The following is a 21217-nucleotide window of genomic DNA, read 5'->3' on the forward strand; positions in this document are numbered from 1 at the left end:
TTGGACCCCTAGCATACAACATAGGATTAAGATGGTTTCATCCAAGCATTTAATGAAATAATTTACTTTAAATGAAATCTGCAGTTTTTTCGGAACAAAGGTTTTTTTTTTTTTTTTTTTTTTAAGCAAATGTTCAAAAAAAACTACCACAAGTGGATAGATAACAATAGTCTATCCAATCAGCATTGTTTTAAAAAAAAATTGCACTAGTGCATATACTCGCAGACAAGAGATGAAAATATATAGATTTTAGTTGGGGAACATTTTACTGTAAATACTGTAGAAGTGCAGCTTTATCATTTTACCCATACTGCCAGATCACTTTGTCCTTTATTTAAGTCTACAACTAAATTAAATGTTTTCTCTTTTATCTTATCAAAAAACCAAAACATTTGCACAGTCCCCAAATCATTTTGAATGGGCTGCATTCCGTAGTTTGGCCTTTTTAGAAATGTTCTTCTGTCCACAGCTTGTGAGAGAAGTAGTGGTGCAATCGGCACCCTCATTTCTTATTCGAGTATCGTATAGACATTTATCAATGATAATCGATGCATTGGCATTTTATTTTTCAAAATTAAAAAAAAAAAAAAACTGTTTGTTCTTTAACAGAAGATCCAATAAATAAAAACACGCTTGTGCATAATCGTTAAATAAAAAGGCACGACTTACATTCAAATCAGAACACTTCTGATTATAAAAAAAGAAATACAAAGGACAACTCAAAATATGCGTGCGTCCGCATCAGATGTTTCTTTAACATTGTAATAATAATAATAAATACTATATTTTAACAGAAGTCATTTCTATCTGAACTATGGCTGTTCATTATTGTTAACATTTTAAGTCCAAAGCAAAGCAAAACATTTTAATTAATCTCAGAAATCCTGACTAATTTAAATACCATACTAAAAATTCACCTTCTTTTTATGTAATATTGCCATATAATCCAAGCACAACATACTTTGAAAGCAAAAGGTAAAATTGGTAGATTTAATATTGGCATTCTTTTGAAATGATTACATAAAAAATGTATATGCTGTGTCCCTGTCACTTTTTAGTGCAAAAAAAAAAATGCAGACTCAACAGTGAAGCAATTCAACTAATTTTGGGGTATATCCAACGTGAATGTAGAGGCCTAAAGTGTGTATCCTAGCAACACACTGGCGTTGTTTATGTACCAGAATAGCACTAAAAGAAACGCACTCAAGATTTTTATGCAAACCGGCAACAGGAGGCTTCAAACTGGGTTCTAATTTGATGCATCGATTCACCAATATGTAACCGAAGCTCAGGAAATTTAAAGACAGATGATCAATAAATCGATGCATCGATTAATTGTTGCACCACTATAGAGAAGTTACATCAGGTGATGCTGATTTGCTCATGTACTTATTCCAACTAATCAATGCCTACATTTAACTGAGTGAGTTCCTAAAATGAATCCCACAATAAATACATAGTTTGTACATTTTTATTACTTTTAAACATTTCACCTGAAGTTAAACCGTGCAGTGAATAGGCGTTCCTTACCTCCAAATCATCCAAAGACCGGGCAAGACTAAAACGCTTTGATCTTCCATAGGATCGTCTGCCAGAGGACCGCTGTGAAAATCCCACCGAGATTCCACGGAACCTTGAGCTCTGGAAATGTAAAAAGGAATGGCAAATGAGTAACCATATTGAGACAGACGTATTAAATGTATTAGCAAATTTCAATTAGCAAACAGTTGCTCTATAGTTAACATAAAATACCCCCCAAAAAATTGTTTTAAAATGCTGAGTCAAATGCAAGTGCAACACAAACAAACACAAGAAAACCTTGATCTACTTATTACCACAAACCAGCATAAAGCATGCTGTTAGGAAAGAATTTGGCAGAAAAATAACATATCATGTTACATTGCAATACCACAAATATCCAACTATTTACACTAGCGTTGTTGACAAAGGATTGAAGGCTAAGTATGTTCCCCTGTCTAGCCCATCCTCCATTTGAATTTCTACCTCTCTTATTGATTATCAGGCCTGCTTGAACTCAGACAGCCACGCAGCTTGCACAACACTGCTAGCTGCTGTAGCTAGGCGTTTCAGTCGCCAGCTGGCTCCTACTATAATACGAAGGCAAGCTTCAGGCCTAAAGTAGCATCACATTAATACTCTTTAATGAAAACTTTTAAAGCTTAAAAATCATGTTGTTACCAGATACAACATTTGTTTTATTTAATCCAACATCTCACTTCCCTTTAATCTTGCCATCTTGAACCTACGCCAAAAGATAATAAACCTATTCTGCAAGTAGCCCTGCTATTAAAATGATAGTTAAAGCATTACGTTTCATGGGTGAAACAAGAATTGCCAGTAATTACAGTGGTATCCATGGGTAATACCCAATAATTCCCCTTGCATCCTGCAAGAAACTCCTCTTTCAGAGCAGATGGATGCTGCAAAAAGGATTTTATTTTTGCTTTGTTGGCAGCATTTTTTTTTTTTCAGGGCTGGAAAAACAATCTCTTAGAATTTCTCATAATAGCAGTGTTGTCTTTTTTCCCCCCCAGATGAACACGTGCAATGCTTTCACAACCTCAAACAAAGTAACATGACATTGTTTTTCAAGTTAAATATATATGACCTACCCTTATTCAGTCCAGATCAATAAGCTTTTATTTTAAGTGCAGTATTGGAAGGCATAAAAAAGTGGATCGCTAGATGTCTCGAGGGAAGTTCAATTTAAATAAACAAATGTGTAATAACAACAACTATAAGAATAGGCTACAAGCACATTTTCAGATATGTATGTATTCATACTACCTTCATTTATGAGTATTTATGTCTTAAATAATATCTGTTAGGTAATAAAATTTATTTTGGTTAAACATTTAAACAGACACTTTAAAATAGAAACAAAACTATGAGATGCAATACTAACATATAAAACGTAATAAATGTAATACTTGGGCCTATGTATTTTCCATAGTAATAATAATCACAGTAATAATAAACCTATTTTTAATGATCTCAATAACCACCTCCACATATTTACCTGGAGACTGCACTGTTTGATATGAAATAGGGCACTGTGTTTTAAGAGGTTTACTGATTTTTGTATTTTAAATATTTTATGTTCTACATACTGTACAAACAGCCAAGATCATGTTTGTAGATGACAAAATATTTGTAGTGTTAAATTTATGATAAACCAACGTTCCTTGTACTTTAGTTTATTGAGGATCCAGATTTGGAAAGGAAGGATTTATTTATAGAGCTTTAGGAATCATACAGTGTGCACACAAATGCAATTATGCAGTACACATCTGCAACATATTTACCATTAAATATGTTCTTCAGCAAGTTCTAAATGAAACAGTCCACAGCAGTTATAGCATCTCAAATCTAAGTTCAGTGAGCAGTTCTAGTTTGATGTTATACCACATATAGTACCTCATCTGGTAGATTTTTGTCATGGGTTAATGAGTTTCTGTAAATGTGATATATTGTGTAATGTGATACTTTGTAACAACTGTAAGTCGCCCCGCATAAGGGTGTCCGCTAAGAAATATATAATAATAAAAAATAGGACACTTGTTTTGGTGAGAAAAAACAGGAAAGAACAGTGAACTCTTTCAAATGCACAAGTGCCACGTTACAAAACTGTCCGTGAACACAATTCAACTATGACCTTTTCTTTCAGGATTTTAATGCTGTACACTACCAGCTTTGGAATACACTCAAAACAGGTACAATAAGAGCCAATGAAAAACCTTTCACTTTAAAAAATCTTTAGTGTCCTGTATGATTTCAAAAACAGTTTTTACATGCAATTTAAGCAAGTAAGCTTATTTGGCAGTGTGGCTTGGTGGTGACGTCACAGACCAGGAAGAGACAGGCAAGTACTGCGGGTTAATAAAAATAAATCAATGGTTTAAATAAAACAAAACCAAACGGTGGGCAAAATAAACAGACAAACACAATACACTGAACCAAAAATTATTATATTTTCTAAATCTTACTTTCCCATTCCTCCTCTGAACAACCCACCCCAGTCAGCAAAAGCTGCTTGTTTTTATATCATAGTCGAAGAATTAACTGGCTGTCAATTACTTTTATTAATTGACCACATTCTGCACAGGGTTTCTCATATGCGTGGTCGACATCTAATTTGTCAATAAATCATTAGCCACCGACCACGCAGTCTCACAAGTTTATCTGGAGGGGGAATGGAAACCCCATCCATGCTGTAAAACAACAATAACCAAAAGAACTGGCAGTGCCTAAATGCCACCTGACTAACTTTCAATGGTTTCAAATTCCTGGGGCTTTGAACACAGCCCAGTTGTTATTGTCAAAACTTGAATAAAAGAAGGCAAAAAAAAAAAAAAAAAAATGAAGACTTTATACTTCACTGAGACCCCCAAAATTCCCTCTGGGTTTCAGTTGTCTGAAGTTGAGAATCGTGGACCCTCAATGGGAAAAAAGTTTTGGAGAGCCCTGGCATGTTTCAAGGGGGCAAACACTAAAACTACCTTTGAGGAATGTAAGCCAACTGTGAACAGTTTTTTTTTTATATAATGATACAGTGCATACAGTAGCAAAAGGCTGGATTATGGAGGAATGTTGGAAGCAAACTGGAAATACATTTGTAAACTAAACATGTCTTCACTTTTAATGGGATTTTATTTTGGTACTCAGGGCCATCTGGTGGCGGAATGGTGCATGCTTCTATGAATTGAATTTATGCATACCAATATCCTGAATGTTTTAATTGCACTAATGCTCTTGAAGGTGTGGTAACAAAGGTTTTAGAATCTAGTTTCTTCCCTTTTATTATGTTAATGAAGTACCAAGTAGTACCAACTTCATCTGCAAAACACTGAGACCATGATAATGTTACAAATGTCATTACAATAAGGAGGAAAGAATAGGTTTTTGGTTAGCAGAAGTGAAATAAGCGGAAGTGAAATTCAAACATTCTGCCAAAATCCAAAATGAAGAATGATGAAGGAAACAGCTTTTAACTTTAAAAAGATTGATTGCTCTGGGCTAGCAGAAGGGATGACATTATACAGCAGCTTAGACCTACAGTACTATAGGCGTATCTCATATAAAGCTATCGCCACAGTAATTGTATATTATGCTTGTCAAAAAAAAAAAAAAAAGATTTACATAAAACTTATATGTAGGTACCATGTAGGTACCACTAACTACTGCTCTGCTGTGGGTAACTTGCAAAGCAATTGTGCATTATTAAGAAGAAAATGAATTAAGTTGTGGCCTAGAGAACCCAATTAAAGTCCCAAGGTGCAATGTAATAATGATTATACCCTTTGTGGCATTGTTGCAGCGTGTGTTTGTGTGGGGAATATTGGGTTGGCAGGGAGGGGGTTACATTTCTCCCTGTCAAAACATGTGGGAACGTGGCTGGAGCCAACAATTGAATAAATGATTAACACTTGTACTCGCCTATCGCTGTCTCAACCTTTCTGCTCCCTCCTATCTCCAGACTATCATTTCTCCCTACACCCCCTCTCGCCCCCCTCCGCTCTTCCACTAATGGCAGATTAACTGTACCCCTCCTCTGCTCCCCAGCTTCCAGATCCTGCTCCTACTCCACCCTTGCCCCTCAGTGGTGGAACGACCTACCCACGGATATCAGATAACAGATGCTCAGTCCTTGACTACCTTCCGGCACCTCCTCAAGACACAACTGGATAATTGCAAAGCATACGACATGGTTTATTTAGATTTCCAGAAAGCTTTTGACAAAGTCCCGCATAAAAGATTAATTCTCAAACTGAACGCAGTAGGGATTCAAGGAAATGCATGCACATGGATTAGGGAGTGGTTAACATGTAGAAAACAGAAAGTACAGAAATTAGAGGAGAAACCTCAAAATGGAGTGAGGTAACCAGTGCTGTACCACAGGGATCAGTATAAGGTCCTCTGCTATTCCTAATCTACATTAATGATTTAGATTCTGGTATAGTAAGCAAACTCGTTAAATTTGCAGACGACACAAAAATAGGAGGAGTGGCAAACACTGTTGCAGCAGCAAAGGTCATTCAAAATGATCTAGACAGCAATCAGAACTGGGCAGACACATGGCAAATTACATTTAATAGAGAAAAGTGTAAAGTATTGCATGCAGGCAAAAAAATGTGCATTATAAATATCATATAGGAGATACTGAAATTGAAGAAGGGAACTATGAAAAAGACCTAGGAGTTTATGTTGACTTAGAAATGTCTTCATCTAGCAATGTGGGGAAGCTATAAAAAAAGGCCAACAAGATGCTCGGATATATTGTGAGAAGTGTTGAATTTAAATCAAGGGAAGTAATGTTAAAACTTTACAATGCATTAGTAAGACCTCACCTAGAATATTGTGTTCAGTTCTGGTCACCTCGTTATAAAAAGGATATTGATGCTCTAGAAAGAGCGCAAAGAAGAGCAAATCTGACCTCCTTTTCTTTCCCTCCTCCTCCCCCTCCTCTGATCATCTCTGTTCCTCTGGAATCTACCACACTCTCTCCCTCTTCCTCAGCTAAGAACCTTGGAGTCACCCTGGACCCCTGCCTCTCTTATTCCCAGCACATCTCCACTCTGGCACGCACTTGCCGATTCTTCCTGAGCAACATCCGAAGAATCTGACCCTTCCTCACCAACTATGCTACCCTGCTCCTGGTCCAGGCCCTGGTACTCTCCCGCCTAGACTACTGCAACTCCCTCCTGGCTGGCCTCCCTGTGTCCGCCACCCGTCCGCTCCAGCTCATCCAGAACTCTGCTGCTCGCCTGGTGTTCTCTCTACCTCGCTTCGCCCACGCTACTCCACTACTCCGCTCGCTCCACTGGCTCCCGATCACCGCTCGCATCCAGTTCAAAACTCTTGTACTAGCCTACAGATGCCTTGATCAGACTGCACCCAGCTACCTCCAGACCCTCATCTCTCCCTACACCCCCACTCGACCTCTCCGCTCCGCCTGCACTAGAAGACTGGCTCTACCTCCGCTACGCTCCCCTGCCTCCCGAGCCCGCTCCTTCTCCACCCTTGCTCCGCAGTGGTGGAACGACCTTCCTACAGATGTCAGGACTGCCCAGTCCCTGACCACATTCTCCTTAAGACTCACCTCTTCAAACAGCACCTGTAGAACTCCTCTGTTGTATCCTGGGACACTATCACCCTTCATTTAAATATGCTTTATTTTGCTCTTATCTGCCCCCTATTTTACTGCATTTAATCCTGTACCTCAGAATATTGTAATCTGCCAAGTGTTTAATCTGTAGTATTTTGTACTATCACTATTTAATCATATCCTGATGTAACTTTCACTATTATCTGCTGTATTATTGAATTGTGGTTTGTCACACTTGAGAATTATTGTATTTCTTGTTCTTATTGTATGACTTATATTGTAACACTTGAATGTATTTGTATTTGCTTGCGATTGTAAGTCGCCCTGGATAAGGGCGTCTGCTAAGAAATAAATAATAATAATAATAATAATAATAACCAGAATTATCCCGAGTTTAAAAGGCATGTTGTATGCAGACAGGCTAAAAGAATTGAATCTATTCAGTCTTAAACAAAGAAGATTACGCGGCGATCTGATTCAAACATTCAAAATCCTAAAAGGTATAGACAATGTCGACCCAGAGGACTTTTTTGACCTGAAAAAAGAAACAAGGACCAAGGGTCACAAATGGAGATTAGATAAAGGGGCATTCAGAACAGAAAATAGGAGGCACTTTTTTACAGAGAATTATGAGGGTCTGGAACCAACTCCCCAGTAATGTTATTGAAGCTGACACCCTGGGATCCTTCAAGAAGCTGCTTGATGAGATTCTGGGATCAATAAGCTACTAACAACCAAACGAGCAAGATGGGCTGAATGGCCTCCTCTCATTTGTAAATGTTCTTATGTTCAACTGTTTAGACAGCATCTGTAAACCTCACAACCCTTGACTATACTGGACTATATGGCACTCAATTGTTCCAGTACTTGCAACAGCTTGTACCTGCACTAAACTTTTTAACTGCTCTTAGTCGAACTCGCTCTTAAATGAACTTATTTACTGTATTCTTTATTTTACTCTTATTTGAATTTGATCTTATTTTCTACTGATTTTACTGTACCTTATAACTGCTCTTAATCTGTAACGTGATATTCTGTAATGTGATCTTTTACAATGTGACAATTATAAGTCATCCTGGATAAGGGCATCTGCTAAGAAATAAATAAATATATAATAAGGCTCCAGCCACAGGTGTATAAAATAGGTGTTCACAGGCATTAGTTAGAATGATTAGAATTAATGTTGGTGATAGAGGTGGTCTGTGTTGTGCCGTCTCGTGTTTGTTTGCATTTCGTGAGCTTGTAGAACCTTTTGTTTTGTCCCTTGTGCCATTTTGTTTAGTTAAGTGTGTTTTGTTTGTATTTTTGTCTGTGTTATTTTTGTTTATTTTGTGTAATTAAAGAGTGCTTTAATGCATTTAACCTTGCAGCTTTCTGTGTCTAAGTCCTGTAAATACCATCTGGACTAGGAGGCTATCACGCCACATATGGTGTCAGAAGCAGGAGAGCGATCCTAGAGACTACAGGTTAAAAGAAAAAGAAAAAAAGTAAATAAATACGGAGTGGAAATAAAGCCGACGGGAGCACCACTTGTGAGGAATTTAGGGACTGGCAGGAAGTGGGCCTAGATGAAGATCCCCTCTGGCAGGAAGGCTACTATCAGGGTGAGGTTAGGACAGTGGTGGGATGGCTCCTTCAGAGGATCCAACCCCAGCCATCTGCCCAAAAGAGCTGAAAGGAGGACTCACTTCCATAGTGCCTCGGCTGTGCAGAGCCTGGGTACTATACCGGGCGCTGTCCCTTTCAGGGTGGAAAGGAGGAGCCACCTGCCCCGAAGAGGAATATGAACAGAAAGAAAAAGGGACAGGACAAGAGCATGGAGGAGGAGCTGCACCGGTGTGAGGAGTGTCAGGACTTTGGGCACATATATGGGGAGTGCCCATGGGCAGACCCCCTCTTCAATGAGGCCTACTTTGGCCAAGAGGTGGAGTCATGTGATGAATGGCTCTGCCTCAAGGCTCTCCAACCAACAAAAGCGGATTCCCCACCTTCCCAGTGTTTCCTTCCTCCTCCTTCCTTATCGCTCTCGAGGCCTTGAGTTGGTGCCTTGCCTGAGGGAAGTGGGGGCACAGCATGGTCAACTGTCCCCTCCAATAGGAAAGGGAGGAAATGTCAGAACATGGCTCTGGAGAAGGCAGCTCCACCCGGAGGGAAGAGCCACCAGCGCCGCCACTATCAGAGTGCCTTGCGCAGTTATCAACATTGTTGCTGGCAGTGCCACCACTACCAGAATAAGAAATTGGAAGCAAGTTGGGTTGTAGTGCAAACACAAACCCCGCCCCCCCCCCCCCCCCAAACACCAACACCAACACCAACACAAATCCAACTGCAACCATCACAGACAAGTTTTTTCTTTGGTTTTTTTTTCCCTCTTTTGCATGAAGTTTTATAAGGAATAAATAATTTAAACATGGTAAACAAGCAAGTAATTATTTGGCTTTTAACGAGCCTTTCTCTTTACTACTTTAAACCGTGTTCTAAGTTTAAACACTGTAGAAATACATTTCTAAAACTGCATTCTTGAAAAATACGGAATTTAATTTTGCTGAGCTCCCTGAAATCTCTGGAATATCATTTATTTGTTCGCACTGAAAACAATAGAACATTGGTCACCTTAATTTTTAGTTTACTGAAAACAAAGGTGAATGAAAAAAGAATAATCATATAATTTAGTCATACTTTTAGAGCTTCTTAATTCATATCAGAAAGTCTCTGTGTGATTAAATATTCTGTGCTTTGCTTCTAATCTCCACTTGTTCCCAGCACACACCATCACTGTTTGCAAGCAACGTCAATGAATTCACCTGACAAAGTCAGTGTAAAACTAGGCACTAAAGTCTCAAATAACTTAATACCATTTAATTTACCAAAATGAAAATAAACTATTATGGATGCAGGAAAAACATATTAACAAAACACTGTGCAGCGTCAACCTAGAAATCTGTCTGTGTGAACTTCATTTGTTTTATAGTGATGGCTTTCTGCATGAGGTATTAATTATGTTATTAATTATAAGTTTTACTAATTCAGGTGCTTTAATATGCTGTTATATTAAGTTTCTATACAGTATTGTGTAAGTTTCGAGTTCTTTCATTTCCCATCTGCAAAACCAGCTACGTGCAGTTTTGCATAGCCTAACACGACTCAAAGTCACAGATGGGTGTCTGAGCTAAACGCCAAAAGGCTGGATATTAGCAGAGATAGTGTGAGATGGGGGAGGGGAACTGAAAGACAAGATGGATGCACCCTGCTAGGTACAATGTGGTATTCAACCCCCCCCCCCCCCCTTTTCCCCCTCAGAGGGAATGTGCAATGATAGAGTGGAAACCCCTATCATTGGACAGAAGTAAGACAAATGGGAGCGGAGTCAACAATTGCTTACAAAGGTATGAATGCCAAACATTGTAAGTTTTGTCAGTCTTTTCATCTCTTTCGAATTGACTCTATGGATATCCGTGCTTTCTGATAAAAACATATGCACTGAGCTGTACAGAGGCCTTATCCAAAGTCAGTTTAACTCTCGTGCTTATATGATTGTATTGGAGGTATACCTTTCTTGTATATAAAGTGTTTTGGAATCAAAAACCATTTGTCAGATTAATTTTTTCACTACAGTTTATTCCATTATGAACCTACACAAAGGGGAAATACATAAATATAATCATTTTTGTGTAAAAGTGAAAAATAAATACATTATCTGAGATTTTACCCAAATTGAAGTCAAAGTAGATGCTTGTACCAGGGCGGTAGAAAAGTCCTGCACATATAAAAGGGGGCAGGGCACAGCCCTGCTATAAAATATATTGTTTAAATATGTTACAATGGGGTACTCCCCGCCCCTGTGCATATTTTGTATTATTATTACGATTTATTGTTTAAAATAGGACGGCGAAAAGCTGTGCAGTTTGTTATTGTTTTGTGTATTTTAAAAACCTTGTGCAGGTGACCATCTCCTGAGTTAATTCATTGATTAATTGTTGCTAATCGCGAGATGGTCACCTGTATAAAAGCCTGCAGCTGTCTGTGCTCTAGGAGAAGGTGTTTTAGAGGAGCGAATGACAGCAACAACAAAACTGAAAGAAAGAACTGGATAAACTTACCCATATAGGATCAGTGAAGGCGACTGCCCAGCCTGACCTAGATATTTTGTTTGGTTTACCTTTTTATTTTCGTTCTGGGAGCAGTATTCTTTCTTCAAATCTTTATTTTGTATTTAATTAAAAATACAAGCGCAGCAGCGCCGTTTTGCCCCGTAACTACCAATGTTTATGTTTCCTCCCCTGGTCTGACGTCACCACCCCCACGCCACACAAAGCCACCTGATCACATATGGTGTCCTGCATGGGATAACAGCGCCTCCAGGAGTCAGACCAGGGTTATTACAGGTAAAATTTTTATTTTCTGGATTTTTCGTTTTTTTTGAAAAGTGGGTTTTTGTGAGAGAGGAGTTTGGGGGGAAAAAGGGGGAGGGAAAGAAGAGGGAGAGGAAAGCAGCACCAACAGCAACCGCAGCAACAGCAGGAGGTCTGGGACGACGGCTGGGAGGCCTATTTAAGGAACCTTGCGACGGAGTTATGCCCTGGCTGCGGGGCGTATGGGCACACGTTGGCCATCTGACCCACGCAGTATGAAGAGGAGGAACTAGCGCCCAAGTGGGAAGAGCCCGAACGTCCAGCACCCAGAAGGGTCGAGTCGGTGCGTCCACAGCCCAAGAAAGGCAAGTCCCCAGCCCAAGTCTCCACCAGTGCAGGAAAAGTGCCTGCTGCTGCTCCCTCCACCAGCAGAGGGAGAATGCCTGCTGGTTCAGCCTTCACCACAATGGGAGGACTGCTTGCCGCTCCCACCTCCACCAGCAGAGGGAGAATGCCTGCTGGTACCACCACCACCACCACCATCACCACCCCGAGGAGAGGAGCAGGAGCTGTCTCTACCTACAACAGTGGAAGGACCAGGACGTGAGGCTGACGGTCCTCAGCAGCCCCTGCATAGGCTGCTCAGGGGAGCACAAGGAAAAGCCGCCTGGCTACGATGAGGGCCAGCACCTCCAGAAATCTTCTGTCTTGGGTCCCATGCACTTCAGAAGTAATTTCTAAGTTCAAATTGTATTCATGAAACTTAAAATGCTCAACTAAAAAATAAATGAACACTATCTGTAAATGTCCTGTAATTGTAGTTTTAAAGTCCTTGAACTATTCAATTTAAAGAAAAAGGAAACATGTACAATAAATAAGCTGTGATTGACTTATACTGTATCCTTTCAACAACCTAAAAACTTAAAATCTCACTGATGTGCCTAGCATATCGTATATTTCGGCAAGCATGCCAGGCTGGCATCTAACAAAGGCAAAAGCACTGGAGATTCAGGCAGCTAATGCCTGAATTGATTTCTAACAGAAAGTTTGCCTGTGTCTTTGAAACTAATTCTATACATAACATAAACATAAAAACTAGCAATACAAGTTAGTGAACAAAACAGAAAGCATCCCTGTGAACAGGTAATGGCCCCAGTCTGTGCACTTGAATAAGCAGATTGCATTGTATTGGGCTTCAAGAGCGAGGCATGTGGCTACACTTTGAGTGAACAGTTACTTTTTTGTTACAAGATTGCGTGGCTTTTGGAGATTTTTTTTTATAATATTTGTCAGTGTGCCCCTAGTCAGAGATGCACTGAGAGATGCAGAATTTGACCCTACCAAATAGTTCAAGTAGACAATACTATAAAAAATGTCCAAAAGAAATAACGTATTTATTCGAATTTAAGTCACCGCTGAATTCAAGTCGCACCGCCAAATACGAAGATAAAAAAAAAGACCCTGAATGCAAGTCACATTTAAAGCAATGAAAAAAAAAAAAAATTTACGGTTAAATTACTTTCTTTTCTAGGTGCCAGCAGAGAACAATGTATTACCGTAAATTACATCATCAGAGTAAGTCACCTACTATATTAAAAACACAATTGGGAAAATAAAATATGTAGAGTACTTGCAGTATTGAACAGCAGTCCTTGCAGTTTACGGTAGCTGGAAAAGGGTAAATTACCTTTAACTTCATCAGTTTTATTGTCCTTGTTTGTTTAATTTGACCAAAGTGACTTTGTCACGTTCACAAACAAAAATAGTGTAAGACAGATATGTAGTTTATTTTAGGTTTGAGTTAGGACTTCTAGTGGGGTTCCTGTAGTTAAACTAGACAGACCATCATAACAGTCACTTAGTTAGAGAATCAGAGAGAGAGGGAGAATCTGCCAGCAGTACATACCTTAGTGTTCCTGTTTCTTGTGCTCTTCCAGATAGAGAAAGAGAGATGTATAAATAAATGATTGAAGCCGGACCTGTGTTAGTATTACAATAGCCTTTTGATTGTGTCTCCATCTTCTGACACATCTCAGATGCCCCAAATTCACATTCTGCTGCGTGGTTTCTCTTTTCTTCAGAAAAGAGAAGAACTTTTTTTGTTTTAAAAAGATGCATTATAAAATATGTGTGAAATTCACCGTGCAGCCATGTTAATATCCCGGTACTGTATGAAGAGTAATTACTGTAGTGGGCTTTACTGTGTACAGGAGCTCTCGTTCAAGCGCACCACAATAATTGACATGCTCAAATGTATATTGGTACCCTAACTTAAAAAACCTGAATCCAAGCCGTTCCTCCGAAATTTAAACTTTTATTTAGGTCAAAAAAAGCGTGACAAATCTGAGTAAATACAGTAGTTTCTGTTGCCGATATAAAAAAATTAAAATAAAAATGCTACTTTAAAAGACTATGTTTTGGAAACAGCAGCTAAAAAGAAAGCAAACTGAAGTTGGAAAAAAATGGTCTATTATGCCTGTAAGCAAAAGTAACTAATACTGTATTGAGTTTGTGTATTATTTTTAACTTTTTTATTTTTAAATATGAGCCTACATTTTTCAGTGTGTACCTAAATTTTCACTTGGGTGTCAAATTATTCTCTTCTCTCACTCCCCCCCCCCCCCCAATTATAGCTATATCTTACCTTTTTTTCTCCATCTTCTTTATTTCTTTTCCCATTCTGCTGAGCTCCCAATGTTTTCTCTGCGCCAAACAACTTTTTGGCCCACTCATCTTTCTGAGTAATTAGTTTCGAGGGCTGGACGATTTCCCCTGCAACCCTGTACCTGTCTGCTGGGATTTTGCTCATTGGAGGAGGCAGGGTACTGCAGTTAGCACTTGACCAACCATCCGTAGATTCTGCATAGGACTCCTGATCACTGCTGTGGCCTTGCTGCCAATCTTGCAGAACATGAACAGGCAGCCAACGCTGACTGCCAGATTGGACAGCGCCCATTGTGCCTGCTTTTTTAACCTGGGGATAATTAGGTCTGGAGGAAGTGACTGGGACCTCGAGCCGAGCAGAGGGACCTAGATGCCTGCCGCCAGGGTTGTGAGAGGCACCAGGATGAGACAGCTCAGATAAATTATATTTTGCTCCATCTTGGTCATAACGATAGCCATTCCAGTGTGATGACACAGCCTGGTTTGGATTCCGTGCCTGTGGATTTTCCCACAGGCTATTAGGGACGTGTCTACTTGGGTTACTTCCTAAGTCAACCAAAAGAACTCTGTTGTTTTTCTCTTCTTGCTGAAAATTTCCAATCCCACTGTCACTGTTGCTACTGGTACTGTTATTCTGCTGGGCATCGTTATCTCCATCTAAAAATGCTCTTGCCCGCATCCCTTCAATCGACTCCCCCATATCGCGGTAGAGCACAGAGACAAACTGCAGGACAGGCTGAGAAGTTGGGGGGAACTCCAAGCAACCGTTTATGTCTGGGTCAGGCGTACATTCAAAACGAAAGCGCCTTGCAATGCCCTGGTGAATTTTATGATGACAGAGTTCTGCATCCACCATAAAGACGTGACATGAAGTCCTCAGTCCACTTTCCTCCTCTTTTGCTAAACTTTGGTCATCCGTAACTTGCATGGTGACGAGTCCAAAGAACCTTCTATCATCAGGACATACAGCGCTGAATGCGAGCTTCTCAGCAGGGTACACAGCAATAACAGCACCTTTGTCATTGCAAAGCTGAATGCAGTCATGCATTATCTTCATCATGACCAGCGAATGGATCTTCTGTTCAGCCCGCAAGCGCCTCATGCAGCCACGGATTGCTTGCAAGCTGTCATTCTCTAGGTTCGCACTTGTGGAAGCTAGTTCAATCGAACCTAGATATCCGACAATCATTCCTACATTAAGAATGCTTGCATCTAATCCAAAATCATCCTGATTTTCAAACATGTCAGCAAATACTGAATCGTCATTCAGTACTTTTGCCATCTCTTCCTCTGAAAGTAAGTCTGGGTTGCTCCTGACACTTTCGTGTCTGTTTCTGCAATTAAAGTCAGGTTCTGACAATGGTCTTGGTTTTGTGGCAGACTTCCCAGAGCTACTAGAAGAATGACTTGAGTTTTCAAAAATCATGTTAAAAATTCCTCCAGACTGCATTTCGGCCACAACTCTTTCAGCTCTGTTTATCCCCAAAGTTTTGGAGTCAATCTTAGGCTTTACCCAGTTTTTTGTTTCATGGAAACCGAGTTCTTCATCACTTGAACAGGAGTCAATGTGATTGCTACTTTCTGCAATTACCATGTGCAACACCCCGGTGCACTTTCCAATTAACTTCACAACATCTTCTTGTGATGCTTTCGACACATTGATTTCATTGACACTCAGGACGTGATCTCCAGCTCTAAGGCCAACATAGTCTGCAGGACTTCCTTTCAAAATGCAATTCAGAAGACAGGGGGCCTGACCAGAAAGTGTGAATCCATATCCTGCTCTTCCTCTGGCAACTTCTACACTTCTCACCCGGGCAGCAGTGTGTACATTAAGTCGCCGCTTCACTGTTTCTCCCGGTCTGAACATTTTTTTTTTCTATCAAGGGCTTTATAAATATAGAGCAGGACAACCAAATCTAACACCTTTGTGAGATCAACACCTAGTGCCAACTTAACCGCTGAATATTCATTATTTTTTCAGTGAAAGGATGTTTTTCACAATGAAAACCTTAAAAGAAAAGAGAGAGAAAAACATTTTAGTTAATGGTAGGTAAAAAAAAAAACACTATCTTAAATAAAAAATATAGACCTACATGTTTAAAGCTTTTATATTTAAAATTGTAAAAAAATTAATAAAAATGCAGTCTGTCCTTGTGTTTCATACAAATTCCATTCTCAAGTTCTTTTTTTCTCTTAGATTCTCAAATTTCAGAGAAATACCAAATCCATTATAACAGTTAACACACATTCTGAAGAAAAATGCATTTAACTACATATAATTTCCCTTGAAATCTGGTTCAGTTTTTAAATTAAGTTACATGCAGGGAGGAATTTGTCCAACATGTTGTTTGCATACTTTAATGTCAACACACTGGAGTATCTTAAAACAATCTGCTTGCTAAACTACCTAAGCTACCCTCCAAAAAGTATTGGGACAGTTTAAAAAGGAAAAAAAGGGTTAGGGATTTGCATTTACCAAGATCGTAAAACCACCTAGTGCAGGGCATTGCCCATTTTACCTCATATCTAAATATATTGGAATTCCATTGCTCAAATACAAATGATTTTAGATTTTTCTAACCAGTTTAAAAGCATCATTAACACAGACTGTAGGAGTCCTGTTTATCTAACCCCAAAAACGTGTTCCAGCAATAGTGCCTGTGGAGACTGTGGTATCGAAATATCTATTAGCAAGATATTTAATAAGCTAGGCCCATGCATAAACATGTAGTACATGTTCTACTCCCAGTCGTTACTATTACTGTAAGTGAATATAATTTTGAGCGTTATACAATCCTACATTTTCATACTTCACTTTTGGTTTGCATAACTCATTGATACGGGCGAGAAGTATTATGGTAACATTATCATACCACTCTTTGTATAAGTGGGATTCCTGAAAGTAAAATAAAACTGAAAACGTCACGCATGACAGTAACTTCAGATCAGACAGCAACTTTTACTGGACAATCAGTTAATAGACAGAAGCGGAGTAAGTAAACACCAGGAATGTCATAATCTCCAATGGCATAAGCAGTCTACCTTTAAAAATTTGAGCGCTAAATACAAAAACAAACATACCTTTGCCCAGCAACAGGTACACTGACGTGCACGAGCAAACGCAAGCTTGGCAGAATACGTTTTCTGCCAAACGCATAAAAACATAAAATGTATTAAACAAATAAAACCACATACATCTCTATCTCCATATATATATATATATATATATATATATATATATATATATATATATATATATATTTATGTATATATAGAGAGAGATATCGATCTCTCTCTCTCTGTATATATATATATATATATATATATATATATATATATATATATATTAGCTCAAAGAGCCAAATAAATAAATATATAAATCTACATATGATACGAATACCAGACCATTAAAAATGTAACTTCTATTACAGTTTAGTTGGCGTTCAAACTTGATTAGGTAAGAATACCGATTATGAAGAATTACTTCCAACAGTCTAACGTCAATTAGCTGCTACTTCTACTCGATCTGCTTTCTTGCTAATTTCAGAGTCCTGATAGTACATCAAAATGACAGCAGTCTTACCTTGTTCTAAATGCAAATGCATTCGGAGTAATGTGCTTAAACCTTCGCTGATTTTAATTTTTATATATAAGCTTTCTAAACTTTTTCTCTTGTGTAAACCAAATCCCAGAAAAAACCTCACTCTACCCTGCTAAATCGATTGCCCCGCCTAGTCTTTCTCATTGTAGGGATCACACGGCGTCACTGACTAGTTACCATAACAACGCCATTGTCCACATTGTATCTTGAGAATCATATTCGCTACCCTGTATGTCGATCAAATTCAACCGTCTAATTTCGTTCTGTCAACAATCAAGATAGATTGAGTGTGCACATAATTTAGTTTAAGTACCGGTATGTTACATACAGCTGTGCAAAAACTGCATATAAAATGTAATTATGTGTTTTTAATAAAACCGACTTTTTACAAGTTTTTGTCTACTTGCAATATGTATGCGCTTTATTATTATTATTATTATTATTATTATTATTATTATTATTATTATTATTATTTTACATGTGACAGCATAACAAAATTCCCAACTTTATCGGGAACAGTTATTATCTACGTATTGTGTAACATCTCCAATAAAATACTTTTTTAACTGACAAAAATACGAAGTAGATAATTATTGTATTCGTTGTCCAGCAGTGATCATCTAAAAAGTATGCTGACCTCATGTAGACAAATTAAAGGAATTCTGTTAAAAACTACATTGCATAAAACAAAGCAATAAGCCACGCATTTCGTCCATTCAAGAGGCTTAAGTCACGATGCAAGTACCCTTTTCTCTCTTTTTTTTTTAGTTTCTTTAAAAAAAAAAAAAAAAAATTTAAGCCAGTGTAAGATCGTTTTCCATAAGATAAACTAGTTATCGAACAAAGTCATACATAAATTCACTCAACCGTTTACGGCAATACAGTTGTTTTACACAGAAATTAAACACCTATGTAGTTAGTGTCTTAATAATTCAAATACCCGATTGATCTCTGATCCAGAGTCTCTCCCAGCGCGCCGTGCAAAGTAAACAATAGAAGCAACAAGCGAGCAACAACGGTTGCACTGTGCCAGTCACGTGACCTCAGAAAACTGTGGGTTGACCGAATGGGATTCCTGCAGTTTTAGAAGTCTACTTAAAATAATTTTATTATATTCCTCCGTGCCCTGATTATTATATATTTCATAAATGTTGATAGTATTTAGATGATACAGAAAAATAACAGATGCCTTAGTATTTGTTGAGCAGTAATTTATCGTTATTTATTCATTTGTATGCTTTTTGTACATTTTACAGTAGATTAGAATAGAAAAATATATTGTTATAGTGACATGATTCTTTTTCTAAATTACGAATAATTGCATCATCAGTCTTTTTAATGTAGCAACTTATTTTGCAGCATATGTAGCCTGTTTTATTTTGTTGCTGATGTGTATTTTGCACATTTTAAGTATTATTAAAATGTGATCATTTTAGATCACTCAGACTGTATTTAGTTTTGTATTTACTGTTCAGACTTTTAATTGACTACCTGATAAGACAAAAACTGGTGTGCATGTTAACAGATCATTTGCAGTACCCCACAGTCATGTTCAATTTGACAGGCACTGTGGATCTGAGACAGAATGGACTGGAATGTATGACTATCTTTTTTTGGGGGGGGGGGGGCACCTTTTTTCAAATGGTGTTTTTATTACAGCATTTGAAAGGTGACACCTACAGAGACAAGCAATACACTTTATCTTTAAGTATGTAAAATACATTTGAGGCACTACACCTTTACTAAAACAGCCAAACCCTTGAAAAAACAAAGTCATTTGCTCATAACAGAATATAAGAAATAATGTACTGAAAATAGGTTGGTCTAAGTAGCTAATAATGCACAAAAGCACACATTTGTGATGATGTAGTGGCTGGCTCACAAAGTGTCAAGCTCCACTCTTGTGTTTTTACAAATAAACAATAAAGGCACACAAAATTAGACAACGCCAGTCTGAGGAAATTCAAAACCAACTTTAAGGAGACTGTCTGGACAGCAATAAGAGAAATTAGAGCCGTAACAACAAAGATCGTACCTCAGCCTTCAAGATTTTAATTTCTACTACATAGAGGCTGTTATTTTGTAACATAGAGAATATCAACACAATGACAGGCTTTCTAACATTCACTTGATGTAACCCCCCACCCCCATCCCACCCCCCAAAAAAAGTTCTTGAATGTTTTTCTTTTGTGTCCTATTTATTTTGAATCATATTCATTATTCTTAGAAGTCCTGCCAAGCATAGTTAATTAATACTCAGATAAGTACGCTTTACCTGCTTTCTCTGGAAATGGTAGCTGCCATATGGCCCCTATTCATTATTCTTGCAGCTAATGGGTCATTTGTGCTTATGTTGCATGGTAGCACATTTAGCAGTTTATCATACATGCCAACAGTCCCTATATGATCGGGACAGTCCTGATTTCCTAGCAAATGTCCCGCGTCCTGATGTTTACCCATAGAAAAAAATTCATTTTTTTGCACAGTAGAGTTAGTGAAAACCACACGCTGTGCTTTTCGTGCGGCTGACACTACATCTGCTGATCACTAACTTATACAAAGGTAAGAACGCTTCTTTATGTCTATTTTTTCTGTCATGATGGTCGTGTCGTGTTGAGTTGAGGGGGGGGATACGTCTATTATGATAATGAGTGTTTTTTGCATATGACTCCTCCCATGTGTATAAAGCATATGACCCCCCCCCCCCCCCCCCCCCCCGCCCCCCCAAGCCAAGCGTCCGGGTGAACAGCTTCCAAATTTTGTATTTAGCGCTCAATGTTATCATTGGCCAACTTTACTTAACAAAAGAAATTTAAGTTCAAATACTGCTATTTGAACTTAAATTGCTCCATAGGCCAACATGTTTTTATAGAGAATAACATCAAAGTTAGAATATTATAAAGGAGTAGATATTAAAAAACAAATGTATGCAGGGTTATACTTCTGTGCATATGCTCTGAACAATTTGCCATTGCCTGTGCCAAACGTTTTAAATAATATCTATGTTCAAAACCACTAAAACTATTACCATACTTTCATCAGTGATCTTTTAGGCCTGCTCATCAATCTTTGCTTCATACAAACTCTCATAAGATCAATGTATCAAGTGGAAAAAAATGTCAATATAAACAAGAACTTCATAAATCTAATGTATTATTTAAAAAAGTTTTTTTTTTCAGGATAATAGAATATGAATTTGGAATAGAATTAATTAATTTATTGCACTTAAATAATTTTACTTGCAGTAGTTACTGTATACTGTAGGCCTGAACCAAGCACAAGTATTCGATCTGTAGTACAGTTTTAAAGTATGATTTTAATGGCAAATATCAAGTTATTCCAGTACTATGGATTTAAATGATACCTCAAATACAAATAACATCAAATTAAACCTGATTTAAGTTTTTTTTTTTTTTTTTTTTTTTAAGCTTGTATTTCTAAAAAAAAGACTATGGCCATTTAGTTTCAGAA

At 38.2% G+C, this 21217-nt stretch overlaps 1 protein-coding gene across 3 annotated transcripts in view; it reads right to left on the reverse strand.

The window, feature by feature from the left end:
* LOC117421375 (regulator of G-protein signaling 12-like) overlaps window positions 1–18756 on the reverse strand; it is a 91257-nt gene extending 72501 nt beyond the window's left edge. The window contains exons 1-3 of one of the 3 annotated variants that reach the window (XM_034035691.3): window positions 18687–18756; window positions 14123–16153; window positions 1531–1641 (exon numbers count right to left, since the gene is read on the reverse strand). In XM_034035691.3, coding sequence (XP_033891582.2) covers window positions 1531–1641; window positions 14123–16012 — 2001 coding nt within the window. In that variant the 5' untranslated portion in view covers window positions 16013–16153; window positions 18687–18756. Of the gene's footprint in view, window positions 1–1530; window positions 1642–14122; window positions 16154–17728; window positions 17869–18686 lie in introns of those variants that run through there. The other 2 variants (XM_034035690.3, XM_059033472.1) reach the window with 2 other exon arrangements.
* Between the last annotated feature and the right edge of the window lie 2461 nt (window positions 18757–21217).

Source organism: Acipenser ruthenus, chromosome 1 (assembly GCF_902713425.1).
Source record: "Acipenser ruthenus chromosome 1, fAciRut3.2 maternal haplotype, whole genome shotgun sequence".
Taxonomy (NCBI): domain Eukaryota; kingdom Metazoa; phylum Chordata; class Actinopteri; order Acipenseriformes; family Acipenseridae; genus Acipenser; species Acipenser ruthenus.